The 15573-nt window shown below is 37.5% G+C and overlaps 2 protein-coding genes across 2 annotated transcripts; both read right to left on the bottom strand.

Annotated features, from left to right (window-relative positions):
• Positions 1–1360: 1360 nt before the first annotated feature.
• On the bottom strand, positions 1361–10711 carry rnf141 (ring finger protein 141). The gene is made up of 6 exons (XM_061076013.1): positions 10647–10711; positions 8313–8507; positions 7307–7415; positions 5788–5969; positions 3814–3921; positions 1361–3682 (listed from the first exon to the last, which is right to left on the bottom strand). Exons 2-6 carry the CDS (start codon positions 8447–8449, stop codon positions 3532–3534), a joined length of 687 nt encoding a protein of 228 aa, XP_060931996.1. The 5' UTR covers positions 8450–8507; positions 10647–10711; the 3' UTR covers positions 1361–3531.
• Positions 10712–12744: 2033 nt separating this feature from the next.
• LOC133009596 (alpha-1,3-mannosyl-glycoprotein 4-beta-N-acetylglucosaminyltransferase C-like) lies at positions 12745–14412 on the bottom strand. Its single transcript, XM_061077117.1, has 3 exons — positions 14284–14412; positions 14025–14172; positions 12745–13913 (listed from the first exon to the last, which is right to left on the bottom strand). The coding sequence occupies exons 1-3, from the start codon at positions 14410–14412 to the stop codon at positions 12745–12747; spliced, it is 1446 nt and encodes a 481-aa protein (XP_060933100.1).
• Positions 14413–15573: the final 1161 nt, after the last annotated feature.

Genomic DNA, 15573 nt, shown 5'->3' with positions numbered 1-15573 from the left:
ATGTATTCAAAAGCAAGTTCTTACCTTGTATATTTGATGTATACAATAATTCATATAATTTCAGAATCAGGTTTATTGCCCAGCAGGTTTACACATACATGGACTTTGCAGTGGTGTGTTTGTGCAATTATAAATATAGAGAACGTAAAATATAGAATAGAAAATACCAAACTCAAATATTTAATACACAGTAAGAGGGAGGGATTGTGCAAAGTGTAAAGTTATTGTTATTCGTAAAGTGTCCTTGTGTCAAAGTCACAGGCAGGGACATCCGTCTGTCAATGTCATTTCATTATTATAACAGACTATGATCCCTGGATTTTATTAAAGGGACTGTGAGGATTAGTATCCTGGTGTTATGTGAAACATAATTGTACAACACTGGGGTACTATGTAAGAAATAAAGGCAATAATAATAACAATAATATAGCACATAGCTTGAATGCTTAATAAGTGGAACATTGAGTCATTTAGGTTTTTAATCGCACACAATTCTCTTTGCATGCTTGAGATGGATAAATAAGTTTAAATGTTGTCAACCTTTAAATCCATCCTAACACAAATTCTTGGAAGTGCAAACAAGCAAGTACCTCTTTATTAAGGATTATACAGTCAGTGAGAACAAAACCAGGTTACAGACACCTTCCATTCAGTTTTGTAAATGAAATGCCTCCAATGATTCCAGAACAGCTATCAGTAAAGTTAAAGGACGATGCTTCCACCTTTTGAATTCAACATTACATTACACAGCAGGTTGAGTGATTAGGGCATATTCAAAGACATTTACATAGAATGTACCGAATGTAGGCTCAGATGCAATAAATGAATAATATTAGTCATATATTGGAATTATATACTGGAATTATGAAACATGACTTTGGAACTTAATGGAACATTCATACTTTAAAAACATCTTTTTTTATAAATTTGTCTTCAGACCACCCAGTCATGTTCGCCTGCAGAGCAGAAGGCCTCTGGTCAAACTCTTGATTCATTTGGTGAAAAACACCTCAACATCATTTTAACTGAAGTTAGATTACAGTGTCATCAGATATATTCTATTCTACACCACAGAGATAAAATCAACTGCTGTTGTAGTGCACATACACTGACAGAGAGCTACAGGTTTTAAGGTGCGATTTGTCAGCATCAACAACCAAAAATACTTCTTGTGCAATAGGAAATCATGTTTTTGGTCTTTTAACAGAAGAGAAATAAAATGCTACATAGTAAATGACTACTGTCTCAAATTCTTATGTCAGATTTTTGTAAAATTATATTGAAGCTATTGTCTCATGCTGGGAATTTTTTTTTCTAAATGTAATGCAATCAAATGCAAATTTGACACAGTCAACAAAACTATTAGCAATTATTTATTCCACATCTTTAAATAAAGCATCAGACTTTATTAAAACATAAATGTATGAATCTTATTCAAATTAGGTTGATACATATTCACATTTCTTCAAATACTTCAGCATGGAATCCACTTCACATTAATCACAACCACTTTACTAAAGGTGCTTCCTGTGATTTCACTCATTTGGAAAAGAAAATGTTCTGCATTACTGTGATCCTATAAGAGGTCAGAGTCAATAAAAGCTGGCCGTCTCAATAAATCCTGAATTAATGGCATGCCAAATCAAAGCAAACAAACAGCTTTGGAAATATGAAAAAACAGTACTACTCCAGCACTTTCAATAAAATAATCTTAATATTGTATAATTATTTAATGGAAAAAATATACTATAAAACATTTAAAGATGAGAACAGCAAAAATCACAATTAGTGGTTAATTCCAGCAGTAAAAAAGACAGTACAGCTAGCCAAGTTATTACAATCATGTAAAACTAATAAGTCTTGCACCCAGAGTCAGGTCCGAGGTGGATCAGAGCATCAGTTTATAACATGTTCACATGACAGCTTATACGGCGTGTCATCTGGGGTATAAACATGCAGGGTTACATAACACAGACTACATATCAGTTTTATATGTGCAAAATACATTTGGCTTTACTGTTCGACCAGATACTCTGGAGGAAAAAGTTGCGTGTCAGTGTCTAAGATTTGCACATGAAGCCAAAGTTCTACATTTCAGGAAACATGTTTATTTGTTATCAGCTGGAGCCGGATGAGAAGATCGACCCCACTCTCAAATTGGTAAGTTACACAGACAGCTCCAGCCTGCATCTCTAAAGCTCACTTATCAACACATCCATATAAAAATTACAATAGAACCTTGTCAGTTGGCTGTTTTATGTTGTGGACCAGACTATTTCTTGGCTCTGAGATGTTGTCAGGTAACCAAAGACAGACATAAGAGTGGTATCAAACATTTCAATCAAATCTCTGCGAGGAATCATATTCATCAGCCCTCCCTTGATATGAGAGGTGATATGAGTTCACCTCTTTTGTATGATATTAACATGAAAACTTCACCTCAGATCAGCATTCATATTTTAAAGTGTCTAGTTTGTCTGGACCTAATGTTTTTTGAGCTGTAAGAGCTGTGCTCCTGGTTATTCTGTGAGTTAAATTTGATTATTATATCTATTATAATATACTGAAAATACAGAATTTTCACTTTAGACTGTAAATTATCACATAAAGCACCACATCTACAATACATGGGTTACAAATAGCATCCTGGAATTTTAAGTGAGTCGAGTGTTAACACATTATTTTATGGATAATATATTTTACAGCTAATTTCCTGAAAACTTTACTCAAAATGCTCTACAATTTAGCTGGCATTTAGCTGTAAATCACAATTTCCTGCTTAAAAAAACTAATATCCTCTATCTCAGTTATCTAGAAAGACAAACAGATAAATCCATATTTGGATTTATCTTTCAAAGGCCATGAATCATAGATCGATTGAATAATTTATATATATATATATTGTCAAGCTCAACAGGGTATTCTTTCCTCGCTGATATATATATATATATATATATATATGGTAAATTCCGGCTAATCTGTACTTTCCATCCGCTTTGGAAATTTCTTAGTTTTGTGTCTCAAACCGATAGGAATGATGATAAACAAATAAAACGCTACATGCGATAAAACTTCAGAGACCTCACAGTTATATTTCAGTCAGTTGATAGAAGTATTTTTTTCATACCTACTACATTATTTCTTATTTTCCCTCACAGATAGAACAAGCAAAATCTCAACAACACCAGCAAGACCATCTCCATTTCCCTCAATTAGTACTAAATTGTGTCCACATTTTTTAGAAAAATACTGGTGATTTACAGTTAGATAAGAGCCATTTTTAGGATATTTTGCGGATTAATTTTAAAGACGTCTGCTGGAAAGAGGGAACCCGTTAAATGATTGGTTACTGGTTTCATGTTCCAAACCTGTCAGAACGTAAAGATTAGGGAACCAAAGGGGCTTCCTCTGCATTGCCAGCTATTAAAGAGAAAAAAAATCTCTGCCTCATTAAAAAGTGACATTTTGTGTAGTGAAGTCTCCTTGATACGGGTCAATGTCCCTTATCTAGGATCTTATTGGTACAGTGTTTTAAGGCCTGTGTGGGTGGCCTGCCTCATCAGCCAAGTTGAGGATATAGCCAGCTATGTCATCCTCTGTGGGAAAATCAGACATTACCCACGATTCATTGGCAGCAGTCACTTGCAGGCGGCATATCGGACAGTTTCGGCTCTGCCCACTCCTGCAGGAAAAGAATTACCATTTGTCGTGTGTATCACAAGAGATGAAAACTGTTCAGTGATGAAAATAAAATGATTTACAAAGTAATAGATTAACTGTTGAACCAAACTAAAGGTTTTTCTGTCATCTTACCATTTATCAATGCACTTCTGACAGAAGCTGTGCGCACAGGGCAGGATGAGGTCGGCCTTCCCATCCATGCAGATACAACACTCCTCCTCATCAGTCAGCTGCTTCACTCTGCGCAGAAACACAAAGAAAAAGGGGTAAACTTTGAATTATTTCCAAGACATAAGGTGTTTTTCACTTCTGAGCAGCGGATAAGTTATTAGTGAACTAAATGCTCTTTGTTAGATGAATTTCAATGCTTTGCTGGCTGGGGATTTGTCAAACAAAGACAAATATCTTTCAGTGTTATAAAAATGAATGGAAATTGAGACATACACTCAATCAGCCTGCCCAAAACTCTTCCTATGGCTAACAATCCATTTTAGAAAACGGGGGCCTGAAAACCAAAAAAAGCAAGCTGAACCTCAGAGTGGCAAAAGTTATGGTTGACCCATTTTACATTACACTTGCTCATTTAATCAATAAAATAATAATTATTACAACTTTATCTGAAATCATTATATTGTGGTTGAGCAAAATTGTTTCTGGTGTGAACCCAAACCCCAGGATAGTTAAAACTGCAAGTCAATGTCATCAATAGAGTTAATTTAGATTGGGCTGTATAAGGTGGTGATTAGTAGTGTCAGAGTAAAAACATTATGACTTCAATATGTAACTCCTAAATAACTCACATTAGGAGAAGTATGGCAAAATGAATGAGAGAACATAGAAGAGGGAGTCTGTTCTCATTCAGTGTCATATAAATCTATGTTTTTGACAATTAATTACATTTCATGTTTTAAACTGGAAACATGTCTATAATTGCAGCACACAGCACAGGGAACCATACAGTCCGTCTTTACCTTCTGTTATAAAGTTTATTTTTTATTTTAAAAGGCCCAGGTGTGTGCCTGCTTCTTTCTGAGGTCAAGATAAAGCCCCGGAGTCAATGCACCGTGTGTCACAGCCTGAGCTGAGCTGACACCATACCCAACTGTATCAAACTCACTGAAAACCTGAAACTTTGGTTTCAAACATACACATACACACACAGGCTTAGTCTTTCCAAAGGGCTCTTCTTTTTTCATATATCTTTATTAAATATTTTGGGTAAAACAGCACCCGAGATACTGCGCCTATAATGTGTGTCTGCCCCAATCCTGAAACAGTTGTGCTTCAGGATTAAATATCTTAATTATTGTACATAATAAGATCAAGAGCATTGTCTTGTTAAAGTTTTAACCTGGTACAAAGTCATCCGAGGTCCCCTATAAATTTATATGACAGTTTATGCGATTTTTCTGACAGTCTACATTTGAAATCAGACATCAGTGTTTAATACATTACCTTGGCAGACATCTGCACTCCACTGAGCACATTTGCTGATTATAGAAATAATTATTGACAACTACTGTCAAGTTGCCAGATATATGGTCACAACCTCTCCCTCTGTTCACAAGTTATTGCATTGAATAATGGTAGACTGTCAGCTAAGAAATTAAAATAATGGCATATTATGCATCTGTCAACAAAGCCATGGAGGGTCGGCAGGAGCGATTGTAGCTGCAGCCTCTGCTCTTGTTGTTACCATGAGAGCTTAAAATAGCACGCCCACTGTTATGCAGAGAATGGAAGCAAAGCCCTACACAAAAAAACTCACACACTGTCCCACTGTCATACATTATCTCAATGTATAGGCATATGGCACTTGCAAACTTAATCGAAGTGTCAACACGAATAAAATGGTGGATTGTGATATTTTATACAACACTAGTCATTAGTCTTCCTGACTAAAAGCACAACAACACACAGCTGATTCAAAACCTTAAAAAGCCTTTGTAGGTGTTGTCAAGTAGGGCCTGCATTCAACAGCTTATGTCGCATTTCTCCACAAGGAGTCTTTAAAGAATCACTTGAAACAAGGAGTTAAAATCAAACGGTTTAATGTCAAAATATTAAATAGTGGTAAAATACTTTGACAAGGATCAAGTCACTGACCTGCCCATCCACATGCTGGCCTGGCAGGAGCCTGTGGAAGGGAGCTGGCAAGACGGGCCTTGGCTGGCGCCCTCTGCAGACAGCACCTCAGCAGCCTGGCTGGTGATGTCACGGTACAGCTGGATGAACTGGTACAGGTTCATGATCCGCGATGCTTCCAACGAACCATTCTCCTTGTTGATCTGAGAGGAGGGAGAGTCACATTACTCAAAGGGTCTTTTTATAGTTTTAAAAGTTTTCAGTGTGGATTACAACTTCTTACATAAGAGAGAGAAAATAGACACAATATGATCTAGTGTTTTCTATTAATTATCTAGACCAGAGGTCTTCAACAGGGGGTGCGTGAAATTTTTGGTTGATTAGACAATTTTTTTCCTACAAATATAAATTTCTTTAAATACACATTAACATGAATCCAACATATTGTAGCCAACGGATAAATGGAGGTAGAAGACGTTATCTTTCAGTCAGCAATGCACACATTCCGCGACAGACAATAATAACAACATGAATATATGAACCTGTGTATTATTTGATGGCTTTGTATTGAATGCACAATAACAGGGTAGCTATGTTTATACAGGGCACTAGGACCAGTTTAATATAAAACACAATTTTATACAATATGTATAGTAGGGGGTTTCTGCTCCATCTCTCCATCAGTTTGGGGGTCCTTGGCCTGAAAAATGTTGAAGACCCCTGATCTAGACTGTGGCAGCCCGCCATATTCTATTTTGTCCTGCCACGGATTAATTGTATTGAATCAAAACATTTGTATGCCTTCCCACTGGATAGTGACAGTTACTGAAGGTAAATACGATATCTCAAGAATGCCTTGAAGGGATTTCCTTAAATTTGGTAAAAATATTCACTTAGGTTCAACGATGAACTAAAAAGATTTTGGTGGTCAAAGCTCAAATGTCAAGGTCACAGTGGTTTAAAAAAACACAGATTTGGACTATTGAACATGATTTTACTGACTTGAGGGAATTTCTTCAACTTCTGATCAGTTGTTACTTGAACTACTTGTGATTTAATTTGACACATGAATACTAAAGATCAGAGTGACCTCATATTAATCTGGAGAAGGCATACAACCGCAGTGCTGCAATTCTAGTTTACACTTGTCATTATAACAGAAGAGATCTCCACCTTGGAGTGAGCAGCGCTATATGGAAAAGAGGAAATAGAGGGAAGGAATGTGAGGTCATTGAAACTCAATACTCCATTGAGCAAGTGTATTGTATAATGTAACTATATATTATTTTGTTTGAATTTGACTGATATAAGAAATCTTTCTAATGAGGCTTTTGAAAAAAGCGACATCTGTCTGATAATAGTCTTCTTCCAATCTGATGAATCTGTCTGACTTTCTGACATTAAACTGGCACAAACATTAGAAATATCCCTGTGCAAACTTTGCCACACGGTTTCAAAGGCAACTGTCTCTTTGTCCATCCAAAATGAAACGGTGCATGGTTGGCGTGTGATGTGTGTGCAGAAGGACATTTGGTCTCACCTTGGTACACACGATCCTGACGGCCACCTTCCACAAGGCTGTTGCATCAGATCCTGGCTGCACCTCAAACAGCAGGTGCTTCTGCTGTCCGGCAGCAAGCTTGGCCGTACTGAGAGAGATCCAGAGGACAAGAGTAGGTATGTGCAAAATTTTCATATCATTCTTGGCCATGCTGAATGATAGATTGGCGATTGCTTGTGTTTGTACTGCTGGCACTGTCAGACACATATCAAATGCAAAGGATTGGAAATTGTACAGATCCGGACTCTGCAGATCAGCCCTGGACATAAAGTGGCTTCAGAGAGTTTTCAGACTTTTTCACTTTGAGTATAATTTCTGTCGAAATTTAATTTTAAAGAGATGAAACTGCCCCTTTGTCAAACATTTTAAAATAAAAATCGATAATGATAAAGTAAACTAATAAAAAAATATATTTGATCAATTCACATTAAAGGTACAACACAATAAAGTGTCTAAGACATATTTAAGTCACTTAACTACAGGTGATAACAGACTAACACTGGGAAAGTATCCAGCCCCAACCTCACCCTCAACTATATATGGGATTAAGTAATGAATGTTTCATTTCATATTATTGAATATTTTTTGGAACAGCACAGACTAGCTCACGTTAACCACATTATCCTGCAGTCCTACTGTCTCTGAAGGCAGGGAAGCTAAAATTAAACTGGCAGAAGCTGGGCCTAATGGATCAGGGGAATAAAATGTGCCACTGATATAATAGGGCTGCAGCTCTGGGGTTTAGCTCTCAAATTGGAACAACCTAAAGTACAAATGACAAATCCTACAAAACATCCAGGTTCAGGTATCCTTTGTGATGTAATTAAGGTCACATAGGTCCATCTTTACATCCCTCTCATTCAGTCATTGCCATGTATCCCACTGACCTCCACTACAATAAAAATGTACAACCTATTTTTGAATGATTGACGGCGAATATTACGAAATTGCATGTGCTGGAAGCATTGAACTTTTACAGACTTACACGTCATTAAGCTCGGCCACTCGTCCCAAAAACTCTTCATAGTTGAGGTAGCCACTGTCACGCACCAGGCCGACGTGTTTCACCAGCTTCTCAGGCAGACGGGTCATCACCGACTGACCTGAGATCTGCTGGCCCATCCCGGCAGCAGCAGCACTTACAAAACAGCAAAGGCAGAGGACCGCACCTCATTCAGTTCTGCAGAGCCAAGAAGCAAATAAAGAAATTAGGGTCAGTTTTCACAATCCAGATTGGACAGTTTGTTTGTGATCACCTCTATTTGTATATGCTAACAACAGTGCACTTATTCCTTACTTTGCACATCTGCTGAGATGTCTAATTGTATTTTTGTCTTATCACTGGTGCTTTGTGCAATGACAAAGTTGTATTGAACGTGTCTGAGCTCAGCTGCTGTGTCTTATAGAATCACCTTCATGTTATGAGAGACCATTTTGCTCCAGTGTGAACCAAATGTAAAGCTATACTAAAACAGTAGAGGTTAAAACAAGTGCAAAATCTATTTGACTGTTAACATTACAGTGAATGTGTAAACATTTTCATTAAGATTCCTATAGTAGTATTTAGCCAAGATAAGCTGTCATAAATTTACTCAGCCTGACGACACGTGACAGCATTACATGGCTATGACTAACCATACCATCAGACTTTAAATCCTACAATCACCTGAGAGAAAAGCTGGGACTTAATAGCTTGATCCAGACTTGTCTTGTTTCTGCTCAAGTGAAATTACCATGGTTGGATCAACTAGTTTTATGAGGCAGTTTAAACTTGACCAACTATTTATTTTAACATTTTCTGATGAAAATTAAATAAACCAAACTTTACAGTGATTGTGGCTGAGGTCAATGTTGTGTGCAGGCTGGTAGAATTCTTCCACACCACCAGGTTTGTGCAAGAAACTGAACAGGATCTTCGCCAAACCAGGCTGGAAGCACATGTTAGTGAAACGTTGGCTGCTGTGTGAAGATCCCCCAGCCAAACAAGCACAAGAGTTTGTTGAGAGGGGCATCTGTCCACATAGAGTTCTCAAAAACGTGTTTACACCTTAACGTTACTGCAGGCTATGAAGGACACTTTCACTCACCGTCACTAGCACTTCATTAGAAACACTATAATTATACTAGGCGCGGGCGGTTCCTCCCTTTACTCAGCCTCAGTTATTTATTTGTGGTATTGATTCAGTAGATGATGTAAACTTTCCATTGAGATTTCTGCTCCACATCAACGCTTCCTATCTCTTGTCTGACCAAACCCTAAAGGTGCTCTATTGATTTCAGATTTGGTGACTGAGGAAAAGTGTACTAAACTCACTGTCATCTTATGAAACCAGATGACTTCTGCATCATTCTGGTAATAGTCCTTAGAAGATGGTAAACTGTAACCACAACGTGATGCGCATGGTAATCAACAACACTCATATAGGTGTGGTATTCTGTGTGAAAATACCACATCGATAGCTTCTGGAATACTCACACATTTTTTAAAATATGTTAAATATGTTTACCTGTTTATCATTCATTAAAGAAACCATCACTCAGAAAAACCAGTCCCAACACTTATTACACAATATATACAATAATGATATCTATTATGATTATCAATCAACTGATGTGAACCTTTTTATATTGATAAACTTTTCAGCCATATCCTCCAGCCCTAGCTCTGCATGCCACCACAGAATAATAAGTGGGAAAATAAACTGGTATACGCGTGTTCCTAATAAAGTGGTCAGTGTGTCCGTGTAAAAAACAGTGGAGGGTGATTAACAGCAAGCATGTCTTACACTAGTGTATTAAAACTTAATTTTTTCGGAAAAGTAAAAATATTACCAAGCTTTAAGAAACTATTGTTCACTTAAAAATATAAAGCAACCATGTCAGGCGAAGATAACAACAACAGATCGGGTCATTAGTAGCGTCATAAGTTCATCATTTAAAGTCACAGGAAGTGCACGCGACCTGAATTAGCCTGATTATTAGCATCGTATAACAAGGATGCTAACGCTGCGGACGTGGAACAACTTTGTCGTCACTTCAGCCAATAACAGCAGTAGATGTGTGGCTTAGTGAGAATCTAGTGACTTTTTAAAAACACCATGCAAGTAAAGGATAATCCTTCTTTCAAGCTCCTGTCACAACAGACATTCCCACCATAACAACAGCGCTAATAACCGCTGGCTAACCAGAAAAGCGTCGGTTAGCATCAAACTCAGCACTCGACGAGCCTCGGGGTGGAAGAGAAGAGCAGGCTGTAAAGGTGAGGAACACTGGTGTGACCGTGTGGGGTCAGAAAACCAAAGAGAAACAGCTTTCTTACCAAACTGTCAACACCAGAGGGAGAAGTTCAAAACCAGCTCTGCTGCTGTGGCTTCTGTTTGGGTTGGCGACACTCAGTCGCTGTTTGATGACGTGACAGATTACGTTGCTGACATAAACAACGCCTATCAAAGTTTTGCACAATGTTTAAGCTTATGTAATCTTTATCTGTTACACATGTATTTTATCATTGCACATATACAAACTCCGTTTGATCATATTTTATTTTACAAGCAATGATAATATTGAAAATAACTGCAAGGCAGTAAATACATATTTTAATTTGGACAATAACTCGTTGATATTGCCTGGTTAAATTGTATATACACAAATGTAGGGTAAACAAAATGAACTCCAACTTTGCTTGCTTTTTAAAGATTATTTTAAGTTAATTATTCAAAAATGTAATACGACTGCACACATATTTCCTCGTCTATTTAAGGAGGAATATATGTGATAAATTATATTTTTCTTTTATATATTTCACTGTATGGGTTTTACAGATATGGATGGGATGACAAATAAACTTAGAAAGTATGTTCATAGTGGCTAAATAAGTAATATATAATGTATGAAAATATCTTATTACATCTGATCTCAGAACTCAGGTGTTACATGATAAAAAATATATGAATGATGTTATCCCATAAAAATTCAGCACTGAAAAAATTTGCTTCGTGTGGCTTTGGTCAAATATAAATAAAACTTACTTGACTTGACACAAGGAGTCACTTACAAACCATCTGTACGTCTGCTCATCCCACATTATAAATATCAAGTGTTTACTCTGTGTAAACAGAACTGAAACAAGTTTCAATGTTAATTGAAGTTGCATAAAGTTCAGCAAAGATTTACTGAGCAGAGGTCAAGTGTCATATATTTTTGGCAATAGTAATTTTAATTCTTATTTGAATTAAGTACTTTTGTTTGGAGTTAAAGTAAATTAAGTTAAGCCAAGCATCTATGTAAATAACTTACATTTTCTTGTTAAGCTATGACAATTTTAAAAGAGCTGAAGCATAACTTTAATTTATGATGTAATAATGAAATCTATTCAATTAAACTATTGCATTTATTAATAATGTATCACATTGGCCCGTAATAGTGCATAAGAAGACATCACTAGTTAATTTACAACCTTTACATAAAGATAAAATTGGCAGGTATTACAGCAATTTGCTTCTTTCTGGAAATTGTATGCTGTTTATAGGAGGTATTGTTTCATTTACTTTCAATCATCAGGACATTTTATTACATTTTGTCATTGTTTCACTCATCTTTGCTAGAAGTTCCCTCCGTGCCAAGCCATGAATTGACCAAAAGATGGCAGCAAAGAATACGAAGCAAAAACCAAGTGAAAAAAACACTTAACCTCTTAATATACAGTCTATGCACTCAACGCGTAATCATGAAAGAAATGTAACAGTTTGGTGAGAGGAACAGAGATCACAGTGAGAAGTCGTTTTTCTGATGCTGAGCTCGTCTGTTCCTACTGATTATTCAAATTTCATTGTTGACCTGTAGGAGAAGGGTCACCTTCCACAGCAGATTTGTCTTTTACGCACACATTGAGATGATCACACTTTTGGATAAGATATGACATTTTTTTCATTGTCATCAGGTTGATGCTTGCTCTCACAATCCACTCTAACAAAATACAGTATATGGATATAGAAATATTCATATATTGGGTAAATTTTAGAAGTAAAAAGAGATATTTACCTCAGAACTGAATCCCTCCTCATTCATTTTCAAATTTATGATCACATATATAAGAAGCTTGTTGTTTTTTAAGCTCAGGTTCTGAGGAATTTCCATTTAAATGCTTAGAAAGAACGACAAATGATACCAACCAGGTGTGAACAATTTTATGTACAGATTTTTCTGAAAATTAACATGAGTATAAAGCCTCCACACTGTACATGTTGGTAATTCTGATACATCCCAATAAAAACAGTAGTACAGTACAGTACAGTGGATCAATGAACAACCCAAGAAAAATATGGATTGTTTTAGATCCAGTAAACAGCAGTGGTCCAAAATGAAGTGCAACCATCATTAACACTAAACTGATGATGATCATTTTAAAACATCCTCTGTTACTTCTTTAACTGACTCAAAGGCTGCGTCGTCCATAAGCTGATAGTCCTTATGATGAGCCACTCTTTCTGATTGGCAGTAATTACTATTCGCACACACTCAATGTCAAAGCCGATCTTGTGGTACACATTGTTAACCTCAATGTTTCCACCTTTAAACTCCCCTAATGTGATGTATGATGAACACTGTCTTCCCTGTTTATTTTCCACAGACTTTTGTCCCACTTCCAGAGCTCCATGATGAAGAATGTCATTCTGCCGATCCTCTGTACCTGTAACTATCTTAATTCTGCTGATTTTAGTTGATTTATTAAAGATTATGAGAAAGAAATCTCCGGTGCAGGGAGGTTTCCCCCAAAAATACTCATCAACAATACTACTGTAAGCCTTGGTTGCGTCATAGTTTTCAAAGACGTTGATGTTTGTGTAAAGGCTGGCAGGGGGGTTGTCAGGAATGTCTATGGAGTCTTCCTCAAAGTCATCGTCCTTCAGTTTGTTTTCCGCTCCTTTGTAAGATGAGTAGTAGCCCATGTGTTGGAAAAGCGAGGGCTTGAACCGGATCACGTCCTTCTGGGCCAGCAGACCCCTGAAGTGGATGAGGAGCCAGTCACAGGGCATCTCCTGGTAGAACATGAGCAGGAAATGAGCCAGACGTGGGAGGTCTCTGGAGTGGTACAGTTTCCCGATGTAGCCCAGCTTGGAAAACTCCAGCATCACCCAGTAGGAGCCTTCTCTGGAAGTGATCACCTTCTTCAGGGCTGTCAGGAAGTTCCTGGAGCATCGCACGTCGTCCTCTAACATCATGTAGAAGTCAGAAAGGTTTGTGCAGAAGTTGAGGAGGAACGCGTAGTCGACGTTCTGCTTCGAGCGGAAACGGACACGGTCCTCCGGGTCGTTATAGTTCCTTTTCAATCCATCCAGCGATGGGTAATATTCCTCTAGTGCCTGGATCACCAGGAGGCGTCCGGATATGATGTGGTGAGCAAACTTCCTGGTGATTTCCTGCACCAGGTTTTCACACCAGGCCAGGTCAAAGTCGGCCAGGTGGACCACAACCACTATCTCTTTCAGTTCCTCGTAACTGGACTGATCAAAGATGGATTTGATGGTCTCAAGAAGATAATTCCCCTTTTTCCTCTTGACAGATGACAAACCAATGGTAAGATACTCTGTGGACAGAAAACACTCAAGTCAGTTATATATTTCTTGTTGCTTTAGATGAAATGTTTAGACCTCAGAACCTAACTACAAACAAGTATCTCTTTGGTAGAGACACTTACTTTTCCGTGGCAGAGGAGTCCCTGCAAGATAGCGATAAGTCACATTAATGGTCCCAGAGAAGTTGGATAAGTCTCTGAATGTGTGGACATATCTTTCAGAGTTTGCAGGATGCATCAGTGTCTCCCCCAGCCGTCTTTTTTCAGCCTCCTAGAATTATAAAGACAAGGATTACAAGAAAATTACACGAGAGCGAAATGAGAGCACACATCTGACAGACACATTTGAGCTTCATCATATCTGATAATGGGGGAAACCTACCAGCACATATCCACCATCCATGTAAAGGTTAAAAAATAGCAGAAAGGTGATGAGGAAGCCAAGAAACGGGAACATTGACCTCTTCCTGAAACACCTCATCTTGTCCACGGACTTCCATATCAGCCTCATGATCACTGCAGGAAATCAGAGACAAACAGAATGCTGGTCGATAAAAGGATTGTAAATTGTATGAAGGCTTATATTCATGGCTAACTACGTACTTTTTTATAAATTACAATCCTTGAAGACTTTGGGGTCATGACATTAAAACTTAAGAAGAAATAAAGACCTCATCACCTGCTTCAATCTAAAAGTATGTATTAATTTTGCTGTTACTGGAAAATCCCCATTATCATATTATATTAACATTTTTTTATTCTTAATTAGAGAATGAACAGCAACCTACTGCTTATTTTCACATCCAGGAGACCACTATTGATGGAAAGTACCAAATTACATTTACTTATTCACTAACAATTTTGACGTCTAAGTATTATTTGGGTATTTCCATGTTATGCTTCTCTTTACTTCTACTCCACTACTACTTCAAGAAGCAAATATTGTACTTTCAACTCCAACCACACATCCATCCATCATTTATACGACTCTCGACTCCTTTGAGAGTCAGGGTACACCCTGACCAGGTCACCAGTCTATCACAGGGTGAGATAGAGCCACCGATTGCTACCTTACTTTGGATTGTGTGAGGAAGTTGGAGTACCCAGAGAGAACCCACATATTCGGCCGTCAGGTTCAAACCCAGAACTGCCTGACTTTCTATACTGTAATTTGCAGTTGTAACCTTTGTTTCTTGTGAAATCTGATTATTCATAAAAAACATAGATAACAAATACATTATGAGGTATTAATATAGATTTAAACAGAGATCCCACAGGTTATTTTAGCTAAAGTGATGCACACATTTGAATGTGAATATGAGTCAGTGAGTATAAAAAAGGACTAAAAATCATGTGTGAAGAAGGCCTACATTCACCAGATTGTATCTAACTGCGTCTTTCTGCTGTTTGGTGTTGAGCAGGTAGTGCACAGTGGGTTTCTCAAACTTTTCCACTAAAACAGCTGCAAATAGAAATCTCAGAGCGTATACTTCTGCTATGGCCCAACAATCCCCTTAAATCCAATCAAGCTGAACAAATTCACAAACTCATAAATATCAGTGGGCTTCATATGAAATCAATGAATTATCCCTTGGGAAATCTGTCAAAATGTCAAAAGTGTTCTATCACACAATGTGAAAGAATCTGAAAAGAAATTCCTGGATCCACCAGG

Source organism: Limanda limanda, chromosome 8, assembly GCF_963576545.1.
Source record: "Limanda limanda chromosome 8, fLimLim1.1, whole genome shotgun sequence".
Taxonomy (NCBI): domain Eukaryota; kingdom Metazoa; phylum Chordata; class Actinopteri; order Pleuronectiformes; family Pleuronectidae; genus Limanda; species Limanda limanda.
Note: the sequence above shows the minus strand (reverse complement) of the source record. Positions and strands in the feature narration are given on the sequence as shown.

Coding starts and splice junctions, on each gene's coding strand:
- rnf141 (XM_061076013.1), bottom strand. CDS start 8,449: ATGGGCCAGCAGATCTCAGGTCAGTCGGTGATGACCCGTCTGCCTGAG. Junction 5,970..7,306: donor TCAGGATCGTGTGTACCAAG/GTGAGACCAAAT, acceptor CCCTCCTCTCAG/ATCAACAAGGAGAATGGTTC. Junction 3,683..3,813: donor CAGAAGTGCATTGATAAATG/GTAAGATGACAG, acceptor CTTTTCCTGCAG/GAGTGGGCAGAGCCGAAACT.
- LOC133009596 (XM_061077117.1), bottom strand. CDS start 14,412: ATGAGGCTGATATGGAAGTCCGTGGACAAGATGAGGTGTTTCAGGAAG. Junction 14,173..14,283: donor TGGATGGTGGATATGTGCTG/GTAGGTTTCCCC, acceptor TTATAATTCTAG/GAGGCTGAAAAAAGACGGCT. Junction 13,914..14,024: donor GACTCCTCTGCCACGGAAAA/GTAAGTGTCTCT, acceptor TTCTGTCCACAG/AGTATCTTACCATTGGTTTG.